General features: G+C 36.9%; 1 protein-coding gene across 1 annotated transcript; it reads right to left on the bottom strand.

Moving 5' to 3' along the window:
• Positions 1-1,865: 1,865 nt before the first annotated feature.
• On the bottom strand, positions 1,866-22,974 carry LOC140138789 (protein SET-like). The gene is made up of 7 exons (XM_072160559.1): positions 22,822-22,974; positions 19,332-19,513; positions 15,874-15,996; positions 14,175-14,288; positions 12,243-12,410; positions 7,408-7,593; positions 1,866-4,498 (listed from the first exon to the last, which is right to left on the bottom strand). The coding sequence occupies exons 1-7, from the start codon at positions 22,892-22,894 to the stop codon at positions 4,481-4,483; spliced, it is 864 nt and encodes a 287-aa protein (XP_072016660.1). The 5' UTR covers positions 22,895-22,974; the 3' UTR covers positions 1,866-4,480.
• Positions 22,975-25,050: the final 2,076 nt, after the last annotated feature.

Genomic DNA, 25,050 nt, shown 5'->3' with positions numbered 1-25,050 from the left:
TTGCAGTTTGGATTTGAGTACACAAGAATTTTCAAGGAAAAATAATTAAAAAACAGAATCATAAAAAACAAATCCATACTGCCTGTAAACGTGCCTTTTTTGGAATCGCATTCATATGCTTCTCACAATATGTAATACACACACGTCCAAACAATTAATTTGCGACATGAACAAAAGTTCGATAAACCGGCCATTATTACCAAAACTAAATTGAAAAAGGTTATGTACACATTTTGATTGGTAAACACCAGTTTAGTACAGACAGGTCTGATAAAGTTCAGGGATTGGTATCTGACACTATTCAAGTGAAGGAACAGCATAAGAGGGTCTGACCCTTTTCAGAAAGTATGTGCACAATGCACATCGATGCAGATGTCGACGGAAGGGCTTAATCTGTTCAGACAAAAAAAACCTAATTTTTTTTTCAATATATAACATGCACCATTAGAACCATGCGACACATCCGACTGCTCAGTGCCAGAAGTGGGTAAATGCAATAGATGCCCTGTGAACATTTGGCAAATACACACAGTATACTGTACTCATCTACACATGGCAGCTATTGCACTTACCAACCTCTGGCACTAAGCAGTCAACAATTACTGGCAGTCAAAACGGTGCTCTTGGAAAACAACTGGGTGCATACTCCTTTCTTAAAGGGGGTACAACACCCCTGGCCAATTTTGTGCCTATTTTTGCATTTTTCTCAAAAATTATAGTGCATTGGTGACAAGTAGGATATGTATATTATAGGGGCAAGGACTACAACTATTGCACTGAAAATTCAGCAACTCAAGGCAAGTAGTTATTGATTTATTGATCAAATATTGGTTTTCCCTCATTTTTGACTGTAACTCCACACAACTGTTGTCTGTGCTGAAATAAAATTTCGAGTGCAGTAGTTGTAGTCCTTGCCCCTATAATATACATATATTACTTGTCACCAATGCACTATGATTTTTGAGATAAATGCAAAAATAGGCAAAAAATTGGCCAGGGGTGTAGTACCCCCTTAATACTACTGTAACGAGTCAACATGAAAATATGATCCTGGTTATCATACTTAATATTAGCGACTGCATAAAATGTCTGTGAATCCCTGAACTACTGTACCAAATTCATGTTTGCTAGTAATAAATTGGTATGAATTGTCAGTTGACCCAATTTTGAAAATATTTTCAAAATGCTCACACTCCGTGATATCCGTCACAAAATATGCATTTTCCACATTCCGTCAACCCTGTTTCCCCCAAGACCGATTCGTAGTACAAACAAAATGGATTTTCCATACTTATAAATAACTCCTCAGCTGCCACCATAATCAATACACTCGACTATTTCAGCAATGTTTTCAGCATTAGAAAGTTTGCATTTTTCCGTTTTGGCAAATTGATGTGTTATAAAGTCCCCAAAATATAATCTGTTATGTATATGGCTTTGGTGTCAAAATTGCTACATGGTTATTCCATTTGAAATCCATGCATGGAAGATTTAAATTTCCACACAGGGCGTTTTTCAAATGGTGTTACTGGAATGGGCGACTCCACCCCTTTTGGGACATTTGATCATGCCTTCCATAGGGTGTATGGATTTCAACTGAAATAGCCCAAATCACATAATTTCAAAAAGGTTACTACATTTGCAAAAGAGAGAATTCTTCTAAAAACAATGTTTTTGCTTTGTTTTGTTTTTTAATCATCAAGATATCAAGACTGGTATTTTCAATTGTTTGAGGCTGAGAATATAAAACTAGCCACAGCCCCGCCTTTGAAAATCCTGAAATCTGACATGTTGCGTCCAAATCAATCTTTCGATACCAGTACATAGTGGTTAAGCACACCAAGCAATTACCACAAGTCAAAATATGATGAAGTGGGACCTCACTGCTCCATTCAGAACAATGACATCAAGTTTATTGTCCACCAATCTGAGCTAAAAGCACAGCATGAACTATGACCTCAAACATGATAATGGTCATTAACCTCGATACAGCGACCTTTGATTTGTACGAGTTACAAAACCACATACTTCACAATATAAGAGTTCAAATTTTGAGGTCCGATTGTTTAATGGAGGTCGATGGTATCGCTGGTTACAAGACCATTTTAGCTCCTATTGGTGTACATCAGCCATGATTTGGACACAAACACCAACCGTTATGAGTTTTAGGTGAGGCGCAAGGTGGATGCTCTTTGTGTATAATCATGATGCACAAAGTGAAGTGGACATGTGACGAGTGCAGTTGTTACTGTTCTCTGCACATGACACACACACAGAGCATTCCTACCAGCCAGCACCATAACCAAAAGTTGCTTGTAACAACATTGGAGTGTAACACCCGTTAGGCTATTCCATTTCAAATCCACACTGCCCATGTGGACGATGTTAAACAAATTTAATCTTCCACAGGTGGAGTATGAATTTCAAATGGAATGAACACATTGAATATCATCCCTCTCAACCTGAATCTTCAAATAAGAGTTGGCCCATGTGTTAATCCCATTTGAAAATCATACTCTCCCCATGGATGATATTCTCCCACAGGGGGAGTGTGGAGTTTAAATGGATCAGCCCATTGACTTTACCCACATATCAATACCTCAATCTACCTAAAATGATGACTATCCTTAAAGTTAACTAATTTACAAAGATACACATGGCCTGTACAGTATGCGTAAGCAGTTATTTTTTGTTTCTTTTTTTTTCAATGTTATTCTACAAATACAAAGAGACATTGACACGCAGAATAAAGTTACAATCTTTCCAGCCCTTGTTTTTTACTGCATGCGTCTTTTATACCACCGTTATTAACAAAATTTGTGTCGCATTTTGAAGCAGCTCAACATTTAATACAAAACTTAGTACATCCAGCTTTTTAAGTCCTTTGTTTACTTCTGAATTGACACGGTAGAAATTTACACAACAACTGTGTACTCGCAAAAGCCGTCTCAAACAAACATTGTCCATTTGACATAATGACATTGTAACTTGGGTTTTTATCTCAAGTTTAATACTTCAATATGGTGAAAGAACTGTGATCTGATCTGCGGGTGAAAACAAAAGAGCAAGACGTTGTTTCAAGTGATCAGTTCTTTGCGATTTTCCAATAATTTGTGCCAACTTCAGCGTGCCAAATTTTAATGTAGGATCAAATTTCCACTGCTACGGTACTAAAATGCCTGTCCAGTATAAGGTGGGCCATGAACTACGCCCAAATGCATGCATTACACAAATTGGGTCAAAGTCATGTTCCCAACTTTTGGTAGAACATAAAACGAGTTGTTACAGATCATTTAAAGAAATATGGCACATATTTGAACAGGGTCGTATGTGATAACCAAGGTTCATAGATAGGGTAATGTTTCAACTTATACTGGACAGACATTAAGATGGGATTTAGTAAGACTCGTAATTAACAATTGAACCTATAAATGCTCTTGAAGGCATCATACATGCTAACAAACATACGCAACATGTGTTGCCTCACAAAATGTGTGCATCCCATTGAGCAGATAAACAATGGGCCATTCCTGTTGAACTTCCACACACCCTCTACGGAAGACATTTCCTTAAATCTTCCACTCCGGGAGTGTGAATTTCAAACGGGGTTACCAGAATGGGCGACTCCATTTGAACTTCACACTCCCTGTGTGGAAGATCGCGGTCATGTCTTCCAAAGGGGGTGTATGGACTCCAAATGGAATAGCCCGATATAACTCCCAGCCAGTTCTTGCCCAAGATGTTAACACTTTTTATAAAATAGTGACTACGCAACAATAGTACCTTTAAATATAATTTGGTCCACGATAAAAAAAAAATTAGATATCCACCTGTAATGGGATGCTCAACATTCTGTTCAAATTATCTGTTAACATTTTACTTGACCGTACGTGATGTCATGAAGCGTTAAATAAAACCACTGTTCATGTTCACACAATTGATGTATACTGGAATCGAAGAGCAAGTTATGGGTCATTGAAATGGGTCCCCGACACCTTCTTTTCGGTGGATGGCAAAAGCTTTCAACTTGACCGCAAGAACCTAACTTATCAAGAAGCCACGCTTGGTTAAATTATATCCTACCGATACGTCCAGCAGTCAAACAAAAGTACTGAGCAATGTCAGAGTCTGCTTGCAAACTGGGCTTCAATCAAAGTGGTCAGTTCCTGTGCCGCTCAGGGTTGCCACTTTTTCCACACAAAAGTGCAAGTATTAAGATTCTGATGATCTGCTACAGCAACACAGGTTGGAAAGCACCCAAAGATGCAATGACCACAGATCCGGTTGGTTGGAGTTATGAAGTGTAGTATTGGCGGCAACCCTGGAGCTGTTAGCAATATCGTTATAGTTAAAGACTGTCTGATACGGTTATGGTACAAACATGTAAAATGTACAAAAAACCAAACAAACAAACAAAAATGGTTGGAACCAACATCTTCCAAGATGTGTTGACTACATTTGCTGCTTCTTGATCCCGTCATCATTCGTCATCTTCTTCCTGTAAACAGTGAAAGATAAAGAAAAATGGAAGAATAAATGTTAAAAACATCTGTACAGCAGTGAATTTGAAATTTAATTTGCGTAGTTTATTAATGACATTTTCTACATGTACACCGTAACCATTTTTTTCATTCCACTCAAATTACTCTGGTGTAAGGGAGACATTTTTTCCAAACATTAACCATGTATTTTTTCCAAACATTAACCATGTATTTTTTCAACGATATTCCAATTTTTAAAAATTGCCTTGCTCCATGAGTCCTTGCAATATATCTTTCGGATTCTCTGTCTGACAGACTCCAGGGAATGACCCCTTCATATATATGTTATAAATTGGTAGTGAAAACAAACAGTGCAAAGCCTGAGATATATGGGAAAACAAGTGTTGTTGCCCCAACCTGACCGGCACAATTTAAGCAAAATCATGGGTCGGCAATTTTTTCAATAAAATCTCTACTGCTTGACTAATATGTCAAAATCTGATTTGATATTTGAGCAATAAGGTAGCACGCTTTTTACAACATAACGAAACACTCCACTTCATTGACTAAAAACCAATCGCTATTGCTCAGCGAGGTTTAGAGTGCAAGTCAAGTATAAATCAATTTTATCGCACAGTAATATCTCCATAAACATTTTGCAGCAACAAGTACAAAGTTCAATTATCCACAAATATCAAAATTTAATGAATGCAAGTTATTTTTCTTGACAAATGTGACTGATGGAGCTCCACCAAATTCTAAACGTGAAGGTCTGTACCTGCCAACATTAAAAAGTCAAAAACCTGGAAAGGGAGAGGCTTTATCCTGCTTAGAGCACTATGCATCGCTTATAAACATTATGCACAGCTCACATTTGAGGATTTCCCCTTCCCTGAACTCCCAAGATGCAGCCATGGCATGAGGATGCATTATTACATTATTCACATTGGCAAATTTTGGGTGAATTTCAAACCTGTTTATGTTGAGGAATACTGAATTTGTAGTGTCTTTTCCCTTATTCACATCCCAAGATGGCCGCTATTGTCCAATGTGAAACTCCCAATATTGTGACTTGCTCTGAGAGAGAGATTTTACACAACTCCCAATACAGTGAGGTGCATGTACATGGATGTGCTAAAAGTGAGTCTGTGCAACAGACCGTGTACCTATCCAGGGAGATAAACTACAGAGAACCACACACTCTTGGAAACCATAGTGGGTCGCTCCGCTCGCTATTCGTGGGGCATCCCGGTTTGTGACTCATGGCTCGTGTCCCCTTAAATAGCGAGTAGTCTTTGACTAGCTAAAAGTGAGCATTTTTACGCCTCAGACAGGATATTTTATGTTTTAAATACCGTATTTCGTCAAATAGTCGCCCCCCCTCAAATAAACGCCCCCCACCACTTTTTTCAACCAAGATGTTTCAAAAATGCCGATATTTCCATGCTATCTTGTGTAGTAAGCTTACCAAGTTAGCACATGGTCCATAATAGCGTCAATAATTGGCGAAAATCTGGATCAGAAACCTGGAAGTGAGCCAGAAGTCAGTGTTTCTAGTTCATAGTTCGTCATTTTAGCGTGTTTTTAGTTTACCTAATGATTTTAACAGGAATTATCGTTCTAAAATTGACCTTGAATAAACGCCCCCCCTTGGGAAAATGTAACGCCCCCGGGGGCGTTTATTTGACGAAATACGGTAGTCATATTCTTTGTTTATTGATCACAAAATTTTGAGTGAATGATGGACAATTTTTTCAAATGAATGACATTTCAATTGTCCTAAATTTTCCAGGACAGTCCGTTTTGCAACATGGGGAAACCTAAAAATATCCCTATTAAGCCCTAAAACTTGGATTTCATGTTTCCAGTCACTTTTATTTTCAGCTCACAATGAGACAACTTTTTCATTAGTTTGGCGATTTTCATTTCTTACAAAAAAAATTAACACCCCTTTGGCGCCACCCATATGTATGTAGGCCACAGTGTTTTCCGTGGGGTTTAAATTCAAACATTTTAAAATGTGAAATCACTGAAGATTGAATTGTTTATTCCCTGATTCCAAAATGATTTTGCAGGCTGTTTTCACTTCAAAGAACACTAAAATATTTTTTTTTTAAATGTTTGAATGTACAATTTTACCAAATAATTCTTTTCAGCTTCTTGGTTTACAAATGCGCGCAAATTTCATAACGCGCACAGTCGCGCAGGTAACAGGAAATTGAGTTTCAAGGGCCTAAAATCATGATGGTTAGTAGGTACGTCACCTCAAATCACCTCAAAAATTTAGAATATCCAAAAATAACCCAACTCACCTTAACCTCTACATCATCTCCTTCTCTTCCTCTCCTTCCTCCTCTTCTCCTTCTCCCTCTATCTCTCAGGCTTCATTTAATCATGACAAAATTCAATAGAAAACAAAAGATATTCTGGAGGAAATGTTGATTTTTGAAGACCAATGCAACCACCATCCTAACATGTCTGGTTTGATTTTAAATGTTTAAAATAATCATTTCAAATAATAGTGGAATATCTCAAAAAAACGTTGTCAACTTTATGCTCATTTTGTGAGAGCTGGTCATTGTGAGTTGAGGCTTTCTCGGAAATACAGAATTTGAAATGTTAATTGTGTGTCTTCTCTCGTATTCACACACCCAAGATGGCCGCTATTGTCCAATGCAAAACTCCCAATATTGCTATTTGCTCTGAGAGAGTGATTTTACACAACTCCAATATTACAGTGAGTTACATTTAGGATTTGTGTTAAAAGTAAAATTTTCCAGGAAAATGGACAGTCCGTTTTGCAATAAGGAAAACCTAAAAAGATCAGGCCCTTGATACTCGATTTCCTGTTTCCCGACACTTTTCTTCAGCTAAGTCGCCTCAAATCACCTCAAAAATTATAATATCAAAAAATAACTTGACTTACCTTGACCTCTACATCATCTCCTTCTTCTTCCTCCCCTTCTTCCTCTTCCTCCTCCTCTCCTTCTCCCTCTTCTTCTTCGCCTTCATCCTCTTCTCCCTCGCCTTCTTCATCCTCTTCCATCTCGCCGATGTCGTCCAGGTCTTCGCCGCCGCCTTCGTCGTCGTCCTCGCCTTCTACTTCAGGTACCTGAAAAAGTTCAAGAACAGTATACATTAAGTAAAAACACAGAAGTAGATTAGTTTTGCCTTACCAGTGACTTTATGACTTTTTCCTTTCAATTTTAACTCATCAGCAACTTAAAACATTTGCACTTCTTGTTATCTACTGGCAAAACAAACAAAAAACGTTGACCGACCAGAGCTATTTGAAAGGTCGCCCGCCCATAGAGCAGGCCTTTTTTTTTTGGTCGCCTGAAGGCAAAGTTAAGGAAGGGGTATGAACGTTTGGACAGTATTTATTGTGGGACATTAGATGAGAGCACATCAGACATATCGAATTGTATTCTGAATACTAAGAATGTCCTTCTGATATCAAATAATTTTGATATTTTGAAATTCGCAATGTAATACACATTTTATGGCAAATCATTAAAAATTGATATTTTTGATATTTAACAGTAGGCCTACTTGAAGTAAACTTTATAAATCTAATGATTTATACTTAAAGTGTATGTATGTGGGATGAAAAGCCGACGATCAATTGAAAATTATGACCTTTCGTATTGAAGATATGGATTTTTTTCCAAAACACCAAAAAAAATAGGTCTTTTTGGGAAAAAAATCCATATCTTCAATATAAAAGGTCAAAATTTTCAATTGATCGTCGGCTTTTCCTCCCAGCAACATACACTTTAAGAATATATCATTAGATTTATAAAATTTATTTCAGGACTGTTCTATATCAAAATTTGAAAATATCAAATTTTAATAATTTGTCATAAAATTTATTATATCGTGAATTTCAAAAATGAAAATTATTTGATATCAGAAAGACATGCTTCAGATTCAGAATACAATTCGACACGCCTGAGGTGCTCTCATGTCCCACAAAAAATACTGTCGAAACGCCATAAACGATCATTCTAGATCCCTTAATGCAATACGGAGCAATGCTCACAAGCATCTCTTTTTCCTTAGGCCTGACTTAAATTTACTGTACATGTATGCGAGGGTTTTGCCACTCAATCCGAACAATGTGTGCTTTCTTTTCGGTGAGAATCAAGTTCGTTCAAACACCGACTCTGCCACAACATTCCACCTCTGTATTATGTGAATAGTGTTCAAACATTTTGTACAAATAGTAAGTAAGCAATCTTGGACAGGTGGCTGATCTTGCTCATGGCATTCAGCATTTATGGGGGCTCGTCCCGGAAATGCTATGACAGTGGTTAAAAGGATACCCGTATCATCCCTCTTTTTATACCCTCAAAAACATGTGTGAACATTTCCAGACATTTCCTGTTTTCTTTAAATAAGGACCCATTTCCAGAAATACAGAAATTTCCATAAGACTTGCATGTCTGTGTATACCTTGGGTCACTTTGAGTTTGTTTGTGATGACAAAATGCGTCTAGCTCTGTGTAAGAGAGCAATCCAATTGTGACACCTTTACATGCAATCATATTATGCTGTGATACTGAGTGCAAGTTTCAAGGCTACGCAGTGACGTCACTACCAAACTCTTAACCCCCCTGGACACTACCGGTCACCTAACAGCATTTCTGATTGGTTGATACCTTGAAATGCTCACTTCAATTGCCAATTATGACTAGGCTTTAAACTATTTATGGTTAATACACACCTATGACGTCGCGCTATTGTTTTACCGCTCCATTATTTTCCACGAATGGAGCGATGATCACTAATAACACGCCATTCGTAATGCCTTTCTCTTTTCTCTGAAAAGCAAATACTTTTCAGGGAAAAAGTACTGGCATTTACGAATGTAGTGTTAATATCAATTGCACTTTTGAAAAGCAAGTATTTGCGAAAAGTGCGGTATTGTTATCATCACTTCATTCATGCAAAACAATGATACGAAAAACAAGAAGAAAATGATTTTCATTAATACAATAAATTGAGGAAGCGGATAGCAACATTTGCACAGTATTGTCATGGGACCTGAGAGCACATCAGACATATCGAATTGCATGCTGAATAATGAGGATTGTCCCTATATCTAATAATAATAATAATTTTGATTTTGTGAAATTAAATGATATAATACAAATTATTAAAATTTCATATTTTTATATTTTTCCAAATGTAACAGTCCTCGAAGTAAACTTTATAAATCTAATGATATGTAATTAAACTATAGGCCTATGTAGCTGGGATGAAAAGCCGACTCAATTGAAAATTTGACCTTTCATATAGAACTTAAACATTTGTTTCCAAAAGACCTACATTTTTAGTGTTTTGAGGAAAAAATCTATATCTTTAATAATGAAGGTCACAATTTTCATATGATTGACGACTGTTCAACCCAACTTCCTACTATTTACTGCATATCGTTAGATTTATACAATTTACTTTGAGGACTGTTAAATTTCAAAAATATCAATTTTAATAATTTGCCTTAAAATGTGTATTGTATCGCTAATTTAATAAAAATCTAAATTATTTGATATCAGAAGGATGTGTCTGATTTGCTCTTAGGTGCCACAAACAAAATACGTAAAAACGCGTCGCTATCCGAGCCCTTACAATGCAATCTGTGAAAAGCAAGTCAAGATCAAAAGCGGGCAGGTTAAATTGTTGGCTAAGTACGTTGTACTTATTATGCAAGATGTGTTTTACCCTCACTTAGGCTTTACTTCAGTAGGCCTTTACTTTTATTTATTTGGACCTTTCTTTCTCCGCTTACTGTTTTTTATAACATTTTTTTTCCTTCTTTATATTTTTATACGTTTTCAGTGGCTTAGGCCCTACATATAATTTGTCATATTTTGGGCAACATTGCTACATATACATAATACACATTCTGTATCAATGTATTTAGGCCTATGAATCTGTTTATTTTCAAATCGTTCTCTTCGGGCATGTTTAATAATGATAAAAGCCACAGTAGGTCTATTTTCTGTATAATTTTTATTTGTCATTAGTATATTTGATGTTTCATCTGATGGTAGTTTGGCATGCTTGAATATTTACTTACATCGATCAGTAGGCCTATCCGATACCGTAAAACGGGTAACTTTGGGCACTTTTCAGAGTTTTTAAACCACTGCTTCCAAACAAAACCAAATATATTTCTAATTATCTCTTTTTATGACGTTAGGGTTCCTTCTACACCTTGAAGTTGAAAAAGATTTTGAATAATTTTGAAAGGGTGCCCTAGGGGTTGAAAATAGCCTGACCAAAGTTACCCCACATTTGGAGCAACTTTGGTCAGAGTATTACATTCCATGAAGAAAAGAAAATGACAAAAATTGATCTTCGCTGTATATGGGCAAGGGTTTGTTTTTTGTGACATTTATCCCCATGCAAAATTAAGCAAGCACGCATCCTTGCTCACAAATATCGATTTTATTTTGTCTGAAAAAATGTAAAAAATGCTCATTTTTGGTCAAAAATGCCAATATTTTCGTAACTTTCAAAGAAATTGGACATGAGCGACTTCTTCCAAATATATTTCTTAACAAATTGAGACCAAATATGACTAAAAACAATATTGCTGTACGGAAATATGACCATTTAAAAATATATTTGAACGACCAAAGTTACCCCGCTTACCGAAGTTACCCCCATTTTACGGTAATTAAATATTACAATGTTAGGGACGCTCCATTTGATTTCGGAAGGGGGACTGGAAGTTGAGGTGGCTTTTATTTCGCGGCGAAGTTTGTTGTGTTTTTTGCTGACAAAGTTCGAGGACATTAGTAGTACTAGGTACAATGTGTTGTAGTACATTTAAAATTTTCGTATCTTTTCGTACCTGATTTTGGTCCTTCTGCTGCGAATCAACGATATATATCCTCGGAATGATTCCATCACAAAATTATCCAAGATAAACAATAGTGTCCATAATTGCATGGTTGTTCCAAAATCGTAAACTCGATTCACAGAGAAGAGTATCATTGCTCAGGTATAGCGATAGGTGTAGTTTTCTTGAGGTTGACAACTGTAATGACCATTTCATATGAGCCTATACATGCTATATGACCTTTTGCCAATTTTCCTTATTATGCAAAATAGAGACCTAAACGCAAACATGACGCAAACTACTTCAACAGTTAATACATTAGAAGTGGGCATAAAGAACTATTGATGGTCTAATCACTTTAATGATTTTACGAATCTCGTTTATTCAATTTGTGTAACATTCATTTTAAATCTTTATAATTCAAGAAGGTGGTTACGGATGATTTGAACTAAACACCTGGATCGTGATATGATGGGTATTTCTATAGAAATTTTACATAAAGCTGAGTCGGACTATTTTTGCACTCGCACCTAAAATTTAGTACGATCATTATATTAGTGTATTGTCCGCATCAATGAGTAATTGATCAATTTGTAAAGAGCAACCTATTTCAATAACACTCCATTCGTGAAAAATAATGGAGCGGTAAAACAATAGCGCCGACGTCATAGGTGTGTATTAAGTCGGTTAATGGCGCGGATTAGAGCGTGAGTGGGTAAGAATGGCTTCGCCGCTCAGCGGCTCAGCCATTCTTACCCACTCACGCTCTAATCCTTGGCCATTATCCTATACTTAAACTTTGCATTTGCAGATGATCTTATTAATTCCCTCCTTGATTGGTTCAAAATTGGACAGGATATTCATTTTGGCCAATCGGCAAGTAGTTCTCATGGATGGGGTCAAGTCCTTACCAGATAATATTGCAGTGGGTTTGGCCAGATATCATCCTTGATGACTTCTCCTAACTCATCTGCTCCTGCGTCTGTATGGTCTGTGAACCAGCAAAAGAAGCTTTCACTTTCAGTATGCGCCCTCTTCTTGCCTTTCTGTGCTTGTGCTCCGCTCTTTTTTGTTAAGTCCTGTTTGATGACAACATGAAATGAAATGAGAGAATTTCAACAAGGTATATAAAGAGTATTTTGCGATTAGCATCCTCTTTTTATGACATTTTTTCGTAGATATCCACAAAAAAGCTTATTCTGAAAACTTGAGTTGCTTCTGATTCTGCATTCGAGAGTTAATTGCATAATTATGTGTATTACACTGCTCCATTGGCCGCTGCGTTATAATTTTGTTCTGTTAACCAGAATAATTTTGTGTACACAAACATTATGTAGCCAGGTTTCCCTTGGTATATATTTTTTTTTAGAACAGTGGGGGATAGGCTGTGGATCACGAAATTTAGACCAATTTAGCTAATCTCCGGATTATTTCACTATGTGCCCGGTAAAACTTTGATATAAATCATGTAACAAAATGTGCAAAAATTTGATACGCTCAAGCTTAAGGGGGTACTACACCCCTCGATAAATGTGTCTATTTTAGCATTTTTCTCAAAAACTAATAACACATTGGTAACAAAAGTTATGTATATTATAGGGGCAAGGAAACCAATTACTACACTGGAATTTCAGTGACTCAAGACAAGCGGTTTGTTATTTATGATCAGAAATAAGGTACCGCTAAGGATGTACCTCGTTTCCTATCATACATTCTGAACCGCTTGTCTTGAGTCACTGAAATTTCAGTGTAGTAATTGGATTCCTTGCCCCAATAATATACATAACTTTTGTTACCAGTGTGTAATTATTTTTTGAGAAAAATGCAAAAAATAGTCACCAATTTACCACATTGGTGTAGTACCCCCTTAAAAAAATTGAAATTATCATTCAATTTCAGGCTCTTGCCAACAAATGCACGAGTGACAATCCAAGATGGCGGATTGGCCACAGTGTAGTCAAGTATAGTCTAAAGCCAAGAATTTTCTGCTTTACAAATGCTAAATTCCGATTTTCTCCACTTTGTAATTTTAGCACAATTCTGACATAATAAAATTTCACAAGAATCTGTGAAAATGACGCATTGCAGCATGTTTGCAGCCCTGCCAATGTGACGATCATTACGATGTTGCAAAGTTGGGATGGGTGATTGGGTATCATGGCTGCAATGGGAGGTAGGACAGGCGTTGTACGGTAAATCTATGACGGATTTTACTTTATTTTGATGAATTTTGAAGACCCATTTCATTTAGTATTTTATTTATTTCTTTTCAAATGTATTTTATTCTTTTTCTAGGTCATTTTTGCTTATTTTTATTATTTTTTTCTCAGAAATGCGTTTTCCGCTTTACCTCCGAATTCCGCGATTTTGGCGGAATTTCCGCAACGCGGAGAATTCTTGGCTTTAGTATAGTCCCTTTTTGCCCCCAAGTGCCCCAACTATGGCAGATGTCATATTTTTGTGACATCTAAGGGGAAATCCACTCAATCAGATTATGTTTACAAGCTATACCATCAGACCTGCCGACCTAACAAAGTCAGAATGAGGGACATTGAGACTAAAACCTGGTACATGTACACAAACCAGGTACATGTTCCAACCAATTCAAAGACTTGAGGTGTGCAATACTTTCAGAATTCAGAGAAAGATTTGCAGGTCTGAATTTATCACAATAGACTAAAGAAAATGCTATAATAGCACAATTTTAAAGTGAAATTTGCATCATTTTCTGTTGTTCTTACATTTAAATTTGCCGTCACTGAAATTTTCAGAAAACAGGACTGTCCCTCTTTTTCACTTTGGTTAACCCCAAATGAATAAGAAATGGAAAACATCTTTCTTACCTTCCCCCTCTTCCATTGAATCGGCGTTGATTTCGATGATGGATCTCCTGTTTCGTTGAGGTGGAATTCTTTTGTGATTACTTCGTTTTCAAAGTAAGGGTTTGATTTAAAGTGCTGGGGAAAACAAATAGTGATGAAATAAGTTACAATCATGGAAGTACAAACCTGAAAACAGATCCAAATGGTAGTTTCCGAAGTGGCCCGATTTTAAGTTCATCGGATCGGTAAAAAACTTTTAATTTGCCGATCTAGTGAATTATTTTTATGCAAGCAGTATTTATATGCTTAGCAAATACCGGTAGCCAATATGTCGTATTTTTGTTTACTGAGGTGTTTATTACCGGTAGGTGGTAAAATCTTCCATAAATCACGGCGAACGATCACTATTTCCAAATTTCAAAATGGGTCACATCTTAGTTTAAGGGGGTACTACACCCCTGGCCAATTTTGTGGCTATTTTTGCATTTTTCTGAAAAATTATAGCTCATTGGTGACAAGTAAGATATGTATATATTATAGGGGCAAGGACTGCAACTACTGCACTGAAAATTCAGCAACTCAAGGCAAGTAGGTTTTGATTTATTGATCAAATATTGGTTTTCCCTCATTTTTGACTGTAACTCCACAACTGTTGTCTGTGCTGAAATAAAATTTCCAGTGCAGTAGTTGTAGTCCTTGCCCCTATAATATACATATCTTACTTGTCACCAATGCGCTTATAATTTTGAGAAAAATGCAAAAATAGGCACATAATTGGCCAGGGGTGCAGTACCCCCTAAAGACGATAAAATATTAATGCTGACTAGTCTACAGTTCGGCATGCTAATGAAATTCTCAGAGGGTGAATTAAGATTAATTTAAACACGGCAAATATCTGACACTCTGGACTTCTGGTTTTGTAATACAGTGGATTCTGCATTAAGCTGACTTTATACTCCATCACTGAGCGATTGATCGCCAAATTTTGCAATGCACCACTCGTCATTTTTGAAATTATACTATTTATGGCGATCGCGATCACAATTAAAATTTTCAATGCCACAAAATACATTTTTAGAACATCCATTGCCGTCAATAATTATTGTTTTGAATTAATTAGTCTCCGAAAGTTGATGATCGAGAACTTGGATAAATTAACAAAATAATAGATCCAGTTGGTAGGAACTGATTAGCTGATGCATTTTCGTGTCAAGCGACATCGCTCGGGAGTTGAGATTTATTCAACTAGCAAAAGCAACATCATTGTTGCCTAGGCAATTTATAGGCCTATCGATTGATCAGCTTGACGCTCTGAAAACGGAAGTAAACAGTAAAGTCTACTTGCTCTATGAAAAAGGATACAATATCCATGCCATGTTGATTGTTGATACATGTAGCTCTATATATAATCAGCAGGGGATAATTGGGAAGGACTAGTGGTTTTGATTTTGACCTTTTCGTAGAGCTACTAGAATATACACAGCCGTTTTCGCCAAACGTTTGTCAAACAATTGCCGAGCACAAACGTTTGTCAAACAATTGCCGAGCACAAACGTTTGTCAAACATTTTTGTCAAACATTTTCGTTAACGCCCGCAAACGTTTGGCAAACGTTTTGATCGCTAAATGTTTGTCAAACGTTTGGCGAAAGCGGCTATGTAGACACTGCGCAAGCGTGTAAGGCTATCGAGTATAAATAATCGTAAGAAAAAAAGACTCACAAAGTTTATTTTGTATCCTGATTTGATATCTTCAAATTCCTGAACTTCGACCTTTGTGAGATATTGTAATGCTTCTTCGCCTTCCTCATCTAATAACATTGAAACCTGTGGATGATTTACAAGCTGATGGAAAAATGAAAGTTAAGGAGAAAATAACACGAAAACTACGTATTGTAGACTTCTGACTGACTGGATGTGACACAATCTGCTCCATGAGGACCAAAGGAGGCATTTTTGAATTTTTTTTTTGTTATTTTACACGAAAATTAGGGTTAGGATCAGTGCTGTACGGTGCAAAAACTGATTGAGGAGCCAATGGCTCCAAACTTTATAAATTTAGGCGCCCAAATTTTGCTCCCAGGTAAAAAATCTTAGGTGCCAACTGAACAGCCACGTGCGTTGAATGTTCATAGCTGCTGTACTACATATTCCATTGAACGCTACATACTTCATACGCAGCATTTACAGTGTAGGCCTATATGTTTTCCAGGAAGTCCCCATTGAGACATGATATTGGGTCAGTCCATGTCAAAACAGACTGAGTGTACACCCACCCTCTTGGATTATGCTCTCCTTTGGCTCAGGGGTACCTTTCATGGACCCCTAGGTGAGGTCACAAGAAAAAATTCAAATTCAATTTCGTTTCGAATGGCGGGCCATCTAAGTTTGGCAACCTTGACCAAAATTGGGAATTTAAGGTGTCCAAATGACAAAGCGCTCTCTTTGAGAGGCATTTTCTTCTTAATTAAATCAGTTGTGACCCTCTTTTTGAATGTGGTCACTCACTGGCTGTGTCTGAAATGCCTAATGCCAAAAAGATTGATTTGAATTTCGTTGGGATTTCAGAGGGGGTCAAAATCAGCACTTCATACTGTTCAATCAAATTATCTTTGATTTTGAAGGACCCATGATAATGCCACAGTGCACTTATAGGTCCTAATTATGTTCAGAATGGATTAACCATGTGCCAATGTCTATGAGCAATTCAAAAAAGAAATTTCTAGACCCCCTACAGAATTTTAGGCCCCCTAAAGTGGTTCAGCCACAAATGGCGCTTAAAATCGGCAAATTTTGACACCTAATAACTTTAGGTGTACACCAGATATGAATTTCTAGTCTTTTGCATCTGAAAGAATGTAGTATAATGTTACTAGGAACATAAGATTTGTTTTGTATTTTTTGTGTTTTGATACTTTCAAAAGGTCGTTGACCTATGAACATTTTTTCGTCATAGCGCCTCCTGAAAGGTCTGACACATAACAAACTATACATTTTGGAATCCTCATGACCATACTGAGTAATTTGATATATTACTTGACATAATTGGGAGCATTCTGAAAATTGACCCCCATAACCTGTACTTTGCATGTGCATCGTTGCCAGGAAGTGCATTTTGACCCCCTTAAAAATCCATACAGAGGATTAGAAAGTAGTTTTTTCTTATTACTTGACTCAAGAGCAACTTGAAATATCAGGATAAATAATACAAATGGCTATAAAGTGATCAAAAATATAAAAAAAATATCATACTAAAATTGGCATTTTGTACCGTATCCTGTATGCATGGTATGTTAGGCAAAAATGACTATTTTTGAAAGCGTCAACTTAATACTAAAACACAAAAATACAAAACAAATCTTATGTTCCTAGTAACATTAAACTACATTCTTTCAGATGCAAAAGACTAGAAATTCATATCTGGTGTACACCTAAAGTTATTAGGGGTCAAAATTTGCCGACTTTAAGTGCCATTTGTGGCTGAACCACTTTAGGGGTGGCCTAAAATTCTGTAGGGGTCTAGAAATTTCTCTTTTTTTGAATTGCTCATAGACATTGGCATATGGTTAATCCATTCTGAACATAATTAGGACCTATAAGTGCACTGTGACATTATCATGGGTCCTTCAAAATCAAGATAATTTGATTGAACAGTATGAAGTGCTGATTTTGACCCCCTCTGAAATCCCAACGAAATTCCGAGATCTATCTTTTTTGGCATTAGGTATTTCAGACACAGCCAGTGAGTGACCACATTCAAAAAGAGGATCACAACTGATTCAATTAAGAAGAAAGTGCCCTCAAAGAGAGCACTTTGTCATTTGGACCCCTAAATTCACAATTTTGGTCGAGGTCGCCAAACTTTGATTGCCCGCCATTCATAAACGAAATGGAATTTGAATTTTTTCTTGTGACCTCACCTAGGGATCCATGAAAGGTACCCCTGAGCCAAAGGAGAGCAAAATCCAAGAGGGTGGGTGTACACTCAATCTGTTTCGACATGGACTGACCCTATTATGCATATTCATAGCATACATTTGTACTCTTGAATGCTACGTTACATACATGTTTTGTTTTTGGCGATTAAAAGCTTCTGCAGTTGGTCGCCATTGGCGCCAGGGATTGAATATTTAGTCGCCATCAGCAAAAATCTAGTCGCCAATGCGCCTAAAATGGTCGCACCCACGGTTGCTTGATGCATATAGAATTGGCTTCATTATTAAGAAATTGCAAACTATAGATGGCGCTATTTATCATAAATCATATTTCTTAATTTGCAGGGGGTAGGTAATCAATACTGCCATTTAAACAAGTGGAATAGGTGAAACAAGCAACAAAGAAATTTTATAAACATATTTCATAAGCATATAGAATTGGCTTCATTATTAAGAAATTGCAAACTATAGATGGCGCTATTTATCATAAATCATATTTCTTAATTTGCAGGGGGGTAGGTAATCAATACTGCCATTTAAACAAGTGGAATAGGTAAAACAAGCAACAAAGAAATTTTATAAACATATTTCATCACAAAATAAAAGGAATTATTTTGATTAAAAGCCTGAAAGTGTAATTTCCAGTATCTAAATAGCGCCACCAATCTTGTCATAAATAGATACATTTTATATCCGAAAAAGCTTTAAAAAGTGCTGTGAAAGTGAATAATGTTGTAAATAAGGGGAAATTAAAGTTGAAAATGACTCAAAAGCATCTGTATGATATCACTTTAAGCTGTTTAAGCCAAAAAATTGGATTGTACATGATGTTTTGTTTGAAAAACTAATAAATGGTCACATCAAACAACCGTGCACCGTACAGCACTGGTTAGGATTAGGATTAGATTACGATTAGATTACACAAAATAATTACATGAAGAATCAACCAAAGTTTCATCCAACCCTTTGTACCCAAAGATTTTACTCCCTTTGCACTCAAAGAATAGAGGCCGTCAGCCTTTTCTGCGGGATCCGCCATCTTGTGGGTACTGCCAATCTGCATGTCATGCGTTAAGACATTACACCCCCGATTACGCAGAAGTCGCAGCGTGTGACGCACCTCTTCAGTTAAGCGACAATGCGGTGATCTTAGCAACAAGGCACTCTGTACCTACAAGATGGCGGCATTGATGTCACAATGACTACCTCTATTTACTTCTTAGTTAATTTAAAACTGAAGGATACAGCTGTGACCCAGAAATTGGGTATTTTGTTTATAAGCTGACTTCTGGTTTCAAAGTGTGGTTGCCGTAGCTTGTTGTATTTCTGTTCTACATGTAAGATCTCCTCGCTGGCCTTCTCATTTAATGCATCTATCTGGTTCTGCACTTCGTCAATGTCCTCAATTGCATCTTGTTGTTCTTGTGCTGAAATTTAATAAGATAAATAAAAAGCAATTATTACAATTACCTTGCAAAACTAAACCACTTCGGCCTTTCAATTTTAAGTGTGTCCGTCTGTTGGGGGTTGGGGCCCATGCTAGATCCGACCATAATTTTTGCAAATTACCAAATTATTTCTCATATCTTATAGGTAAAGGTCACTCACCAAATTGGATAAACTACATTTATCATGTGCAGAGGAAACTAAAAATGTCGCGGCCCGGATGACACCTAAATGACCTTGCAATGACCCCTTGTGACCCCAAAATGACCGTCCAAAAATTTGGCTCAAATGTTAACTGTACCTACCAAGTTTCATGCCCATACGACCAATTTTATTAACTTGACCTTATATGACCCCTTGATGACCTTCCAAAAATTTGGCTCTAAATGTTGAATGTACCCACCAACTTTCAAGCCCATACGACCAATTTTATTAATTTGACCTATGATGACCCCTTGGTGACCCCATAATGACCTTCCAAAAATTTGGCTCTAAATGTTGAATGTACCCACCAAGTTTCAAGCCCATTCTCTTGGTCGGGCTGACGTCACAAAGGGGAAATAGCTTTCTAAAACTAGTGTGCCCATGTGCAGTTCCCCTTTCTCGAGCTGGTTGCTATGCGGACAATGTTCCCGGATGTCTGACCGAGTGAATTGTTTAGTAATTTGACCTCAGATGACCCCTTGGTGACCCCAGATGACCCCAAAATGACCTTCCAAAAATTTGGCTCTAAATATTGAGGTACCAACCAAGTTTCATGCCCATACGACAGTTTTGTAATTTGACCTCAGATTGACCTTTGACCTCAGTACATAACCTTGAACCCCACCCAAAAAAAAGTAGCCAGAGTTTTTGACCATGACCAACCTATCCTGATAATCTGAAGTCAATCCGCCCATCCATGGCCGAAATACGGAAGACTGGACAGCGCAAAAACAGTATGCCTCGCGGTGGAGGCATAAAAAAAGAGTTGAATTTAAGCACGACTTGTGGACTGCCTACCTTACTCGAGAACTCTAGCTTTGAATTTGCACACGATATTTACGCATTCGATGCTAGAGTGCTTTGTTATCTTTTTTTTCGGTCAGACAGCGGTGCAATTTTTTTGCACCAGTGGCTTAGGCCCTTCGCACTTGATTTATTAGTTTCCTGTTAAAGATTTCGAAAAAAGGGACGAGGTGACTTTTAATTATTAATTATCTTTTATTTTCTTTATTTAGTTTGAACTGTTACAAGCAACTATTGACTCGTTTTGACTAGAGGGGGCATTTAATTATTTCACAACAATATTTGATTTTACAAATAAGTGAAGGTGGAGTTTTGTTCATTCATCATTAGCCTATTGTTGATATTATTTAAGGCAGAAAATGGCAAGTAGAAGTAGTTGAAAGTTATTTTAAAGGAGAAAATCAGAAATAAAAATAAAATAATTATTTTGAGATTTTCAATTTTGGATGCGGGCGGTAAACAGGAAACTAATCCACTGCGAAGGGCCTTATTTATTCTTTTAATGTTGAAATCTGGATGAAGTTATTTTGATGAGTCAACTGTATCTTTTGAGCCCGGGGTACTCAGTACAAATGACCATACGGGGCGTGCAAAACATGAGTAGCATTTTCAGCCTTCTGGTATATCAATGACCCCCTTTTCAAAGCCTATTTTGGTATATGAATGGGTCCTTTTTTCAAAATTTTCTCAATTTTTTTCGGAAAACAGCCCAATTTTCCCTTAAGGCACTTGAAACTTGATTCTGAGTTTAGCGTCCACCGCCCGTGTTATGAATTTTGTGCCGCGTTTGAGATCTGAAAATAATTCATTATTTTGCAAATTACTACTAAACCAGAAAGAAAATTTGTTCTGAAAAATTTTTAAACCCCTTTTTTTGTATTTGAACCCTTCAAAAACTATAGAAAGCCTTGAGAACTATCTATGAATCCATCTAAATATTTTAGCATTAAAAATATACAGTTATTTCAATTATACCTTTGGGATACCAGGGTAGACTAGAAGTGAAATCAACCTAGCCAAAATGTATTTACCAGATTGTTGATGTTGTAAATAATTTAACAAGGAAAGACCTAGTTCTTGACATTATTTATATTGCGACTGGCGATACCCAATTAGAATGAACAAAAGCGCATAAGCATTGGTAAAATGCCGCTGATAATGAAACCTTCAAAATAATGAATAATGAAATAGTTGCCTCATTATGAGCTGAAAAAATGGGACGCTAAACTCAACATCAAGTTTCAATAGCTTAATCTAGCCAAAATTTTCCCAAAATTTTGGGAAAATTTGTAAAAACTAAGACAATTTTGGTTAAATTTGGCCGAAAATTTCGACTTTTGGTATAGGATCAAGGATGGGTCCAAATTTCTTGAAAAATTGGTATATTTATGGGTCCACTTCCAAAATCCCAGCGGTACGTCCCTACCAAAACCAAACTTGAGCTGAGTACCCCCCCCCCCTGGGCTTTTTTGAGCAAGATTTGCTTATTTTGGACAGTCTAAAATTTTGCTGAAGTGTAATTTTTAGTAACATTTTTGATGCAATCGCCTATCAGTATCATTGCTTTACACAGTGTCATGCTTTCGCGAATCAAGACTAGATTTAGAATGCAATCAGGGTTGCAATGGTCTCTAGCCTAGAATGTGGCGTAAGCCAGTCCTTACATAGGTACACCGTATATAACATAGGACTGGCAAGCGAGTCTAGCATGTCTAGTCTAGAGTAGACCTTCAGTAAATCAGTCACCCACCTTGCGAAAGAATGAGAAAATAGGCTTATGTCTGCAATGTTTACATGTCTGATGAATCAGGCGATTTGTGTCAACAACAACACAATGCCATTCACTGCACTATATTTATAACCTGTCATGCCTGTGAGCAGTCATGGCAGTGTCAGTCAGTCAGTACTCGGGGGGGGGGGTGTGATGCATGATGAAGTCTTCTGAATCCGATTCAGTGATTGTCAACCAGTCAACTACGCATAAATGATAAAACTGTCATGGTCTTTACCATACTGCCCTCTTCTCAACAACATAAAAACGAGGAAACACAACACACTAGTCTGTGCTAGTTTAACCTACTCTTTTTAGTATTAGTATTACTTTTGATTTTTAACAAAAAGAACAATAGTAACACAAGCATGGCGTCAATTTCAAATGAAAATGGCAGCTTCCCCTTCGGTAACAAAGCAATGTTGCAAACAGCTTACCCGGACCACACAGAATCCGGAAACTTCGCCATAACTGTCTTTATAACACTTACAAACTCTGTATATTACTTACCGGCGGCATCGTCCACATTTTTGCCGTTTTTTTCCTGATCTACTTTTTGTACTTTCGCTGGTGGGGACGACATTTTGTCTTTTCACGAGGTAACACATGCAATGACATGCGCACATGGACAAAGCATAGACCTCTGCTGGTTTCCGTTTAATTTTGTCAACGTGCAAAAAGATAGACAGAATTGTCAAATAAATAAGCTCAATAAAGGCAGGGCACCTAAACTATTTGGCCAAATATAACATGCGGTTCAGCATTCACATGTTAAATAAGATAATTCCTTATTGTTAACATTTCTACATTTTTTCGCCAAATGTGCTCTAATTTATCATAATCATATAAAACTATAACTGCAAAATATCAATTAAGTACAATATCATGAATATTTTACAAAATTAGTTTATTTTTCCAACTAGCTATAAAAACATATTTGTACTCTAACTACACGTTTAAATTTTACCCAATTTGACACCGCAAAGAGGCGCGGAAGATTGAATAAGCAATATGGGATATTAGCCCGGGATAATTCTTAGAGCATGGGATATTGGGAAGCCCCGGGAAATTCAAATAAGAAAATGATTTGTTCACTATAAATGATAAAATTAACGTTTTAAACGCTTCTATAAACATATCAATGTGTTTTCTAGCCGCCAAACCTTACAATACTGCTTTATATGAGCAGGAAAAAGGTACCGTAAAATGGGATAACTCTGCCACTTTTCATAGTTTTTAAACCACTGCTTCCAAACAAAACCAATTATATTTCCAATTAACTCTTTTTTATGACATTAGGGTTCCCTTCTACACCTTGAAGTTGAAAAAGATTTTTCAATCATTTTGTAAGGGAGTTGTTCAGAAATATTTTGGTGGGGGGGGTTGCTGCACTGGTAAAAAGGGAGGGGCCAAAAAGTGTTGGACCTTAAAGAGGGGGACCAAAAAGTTTTATGTGGTAGGAAGTAGACTATGCCATAGTCTATTTTTGATAAATAAAAGCATGTTATTAATGTTAATCATGATGAAAGCATTCAGTTGAACTCGAAATTATACTGATATTTATTACATCAAAATATAGGCCTATACTAGTATAAAATTGTTATGAAAAAGTTTATATAACTTATTAGTGACAGTAAAAGTAAAGTGTATGTAGGCTTATATTATTGAATGCAACATATCATAATGTCATGATTGTATTGGCACTTCACTGAACAATTCTGATTTTAAAATCTGCCAGTTTATTAATCGCGAAATTCCAGGTTAAAAATAGACTATGGACTTTCAATTTAAAACGGGATTTTGAGCGGGCAAAGTCCCTAACACTCACACTGTCAATCATACTTGTTTATCAATCAAATTTAACCGCAAGCAAATACAATACGCGCTCATGCACTTATTGACGCGTTCATGCAATTACACAACACAGTGGCGGCATACTTGTGTACCATGTACCGTAGTTATTAATGGTAATGATAGGTACCCGGAGGATTTAAACCATAACGAGATCTGGGCGACCAATCACAAGCCATATCCATTTAAAGATGCATTAGGCCTACATCATGGCCAATTTTAGTAGGCCAGAAGTTCCGACAATCTCATCCATAGAAGCTCATAGACAGCCGTGTTAAGCATCTCTGACCGCAATCCAATGTCAGTAGTCCACTTGGGGAGCTAACAAACAGAGGGTGTAGGGTGACTGAAAAGATCAGATGTGAAAATCTATCAATTGTACACACATTAATTAAGTTTTAAGCTTTTTAAAAATACAATATCCAGAGTAGGCCTATATGCAGAATGGGCAAGTGGACTACGGGGTAGACTAGTGTATGGCTGGCACTTTCACACTGAGGGGCATTCGGTGAGAGCAAAATGTAAAAAAATATGGGGTCAATGGGCGAGAGCATGATTTTTGGCATTCGGTGAGAGCAAAATGTAAAAACTATGGGGTCATTGGGTGAGAACATGACCTTTTTTTTAAATGGAATCTTTTGGTGAATGGTGAGAGCCGAAACAGCGCCACAGAAACCTCGAAAATCAAATTTCTAGTTCTAAATGGCTTCAACTTCTTTGTTTTTTCAAAATAAGTCAAAATCAGTGATAAATGAAAGTTGCTGTTCAAATTGGACTTGTAAGGGTCTTTGGGTGACAGATCAAATGGGAAAGGGGTCTTTGGGTGACAGAGCATGCGCATGTGTTCGTAAAAAATATGGGGTCTTGGGTGACAGCGAGGCTGACAAA

The sequence above is a fragment of the Amphiura filiformis genome, chromosome 18, assembly GCF_039555335.1.
Source record: "Amphiura filiformis chromosome 18, Afil_fr2py, whole genome shotgun sequence".
In the NCBI taxonomy this organism is placed as follows: Eukaryota; Metazoa; Echinodermata; class Ophiuroidea; order Amphilepidida; family Amphiuridae; genus Amphiura; species Amphiura filiformis.
Note: the sequence above shows the minus strand (reverse complement) of the source record. Positions and strands in the feature narration are given on the sequence as shown.

What these genes read in the sequence shown, in the direction of transcription:
- LOC140138789 (XM_072160559.1), bottom strand. Translation starts at nt 22,894, where the DNA reads ATGTCGTCCCCACCAGCGAAAGTACAAAAAGTAGATCAGGAAAAAAAC. An exon ending in TTCAATGGAAGAGGGGGAAG is followed by an intron (nt 12,411 to 14,174) that starts GTAAGAAAGATG and finishes GTCATCAAACAG; the next exon opens with GACTTAACAAAAAAGAGCGG. An exon ending in ACCCACTGCAATATTATCTG is followed by an intron (nt 7,594 to 12,242) that starts GTAAGGACTTGA and finishes GAACTTTTTCAG; the next exon opens with GTACCTGAAGTAGAAGGCGA.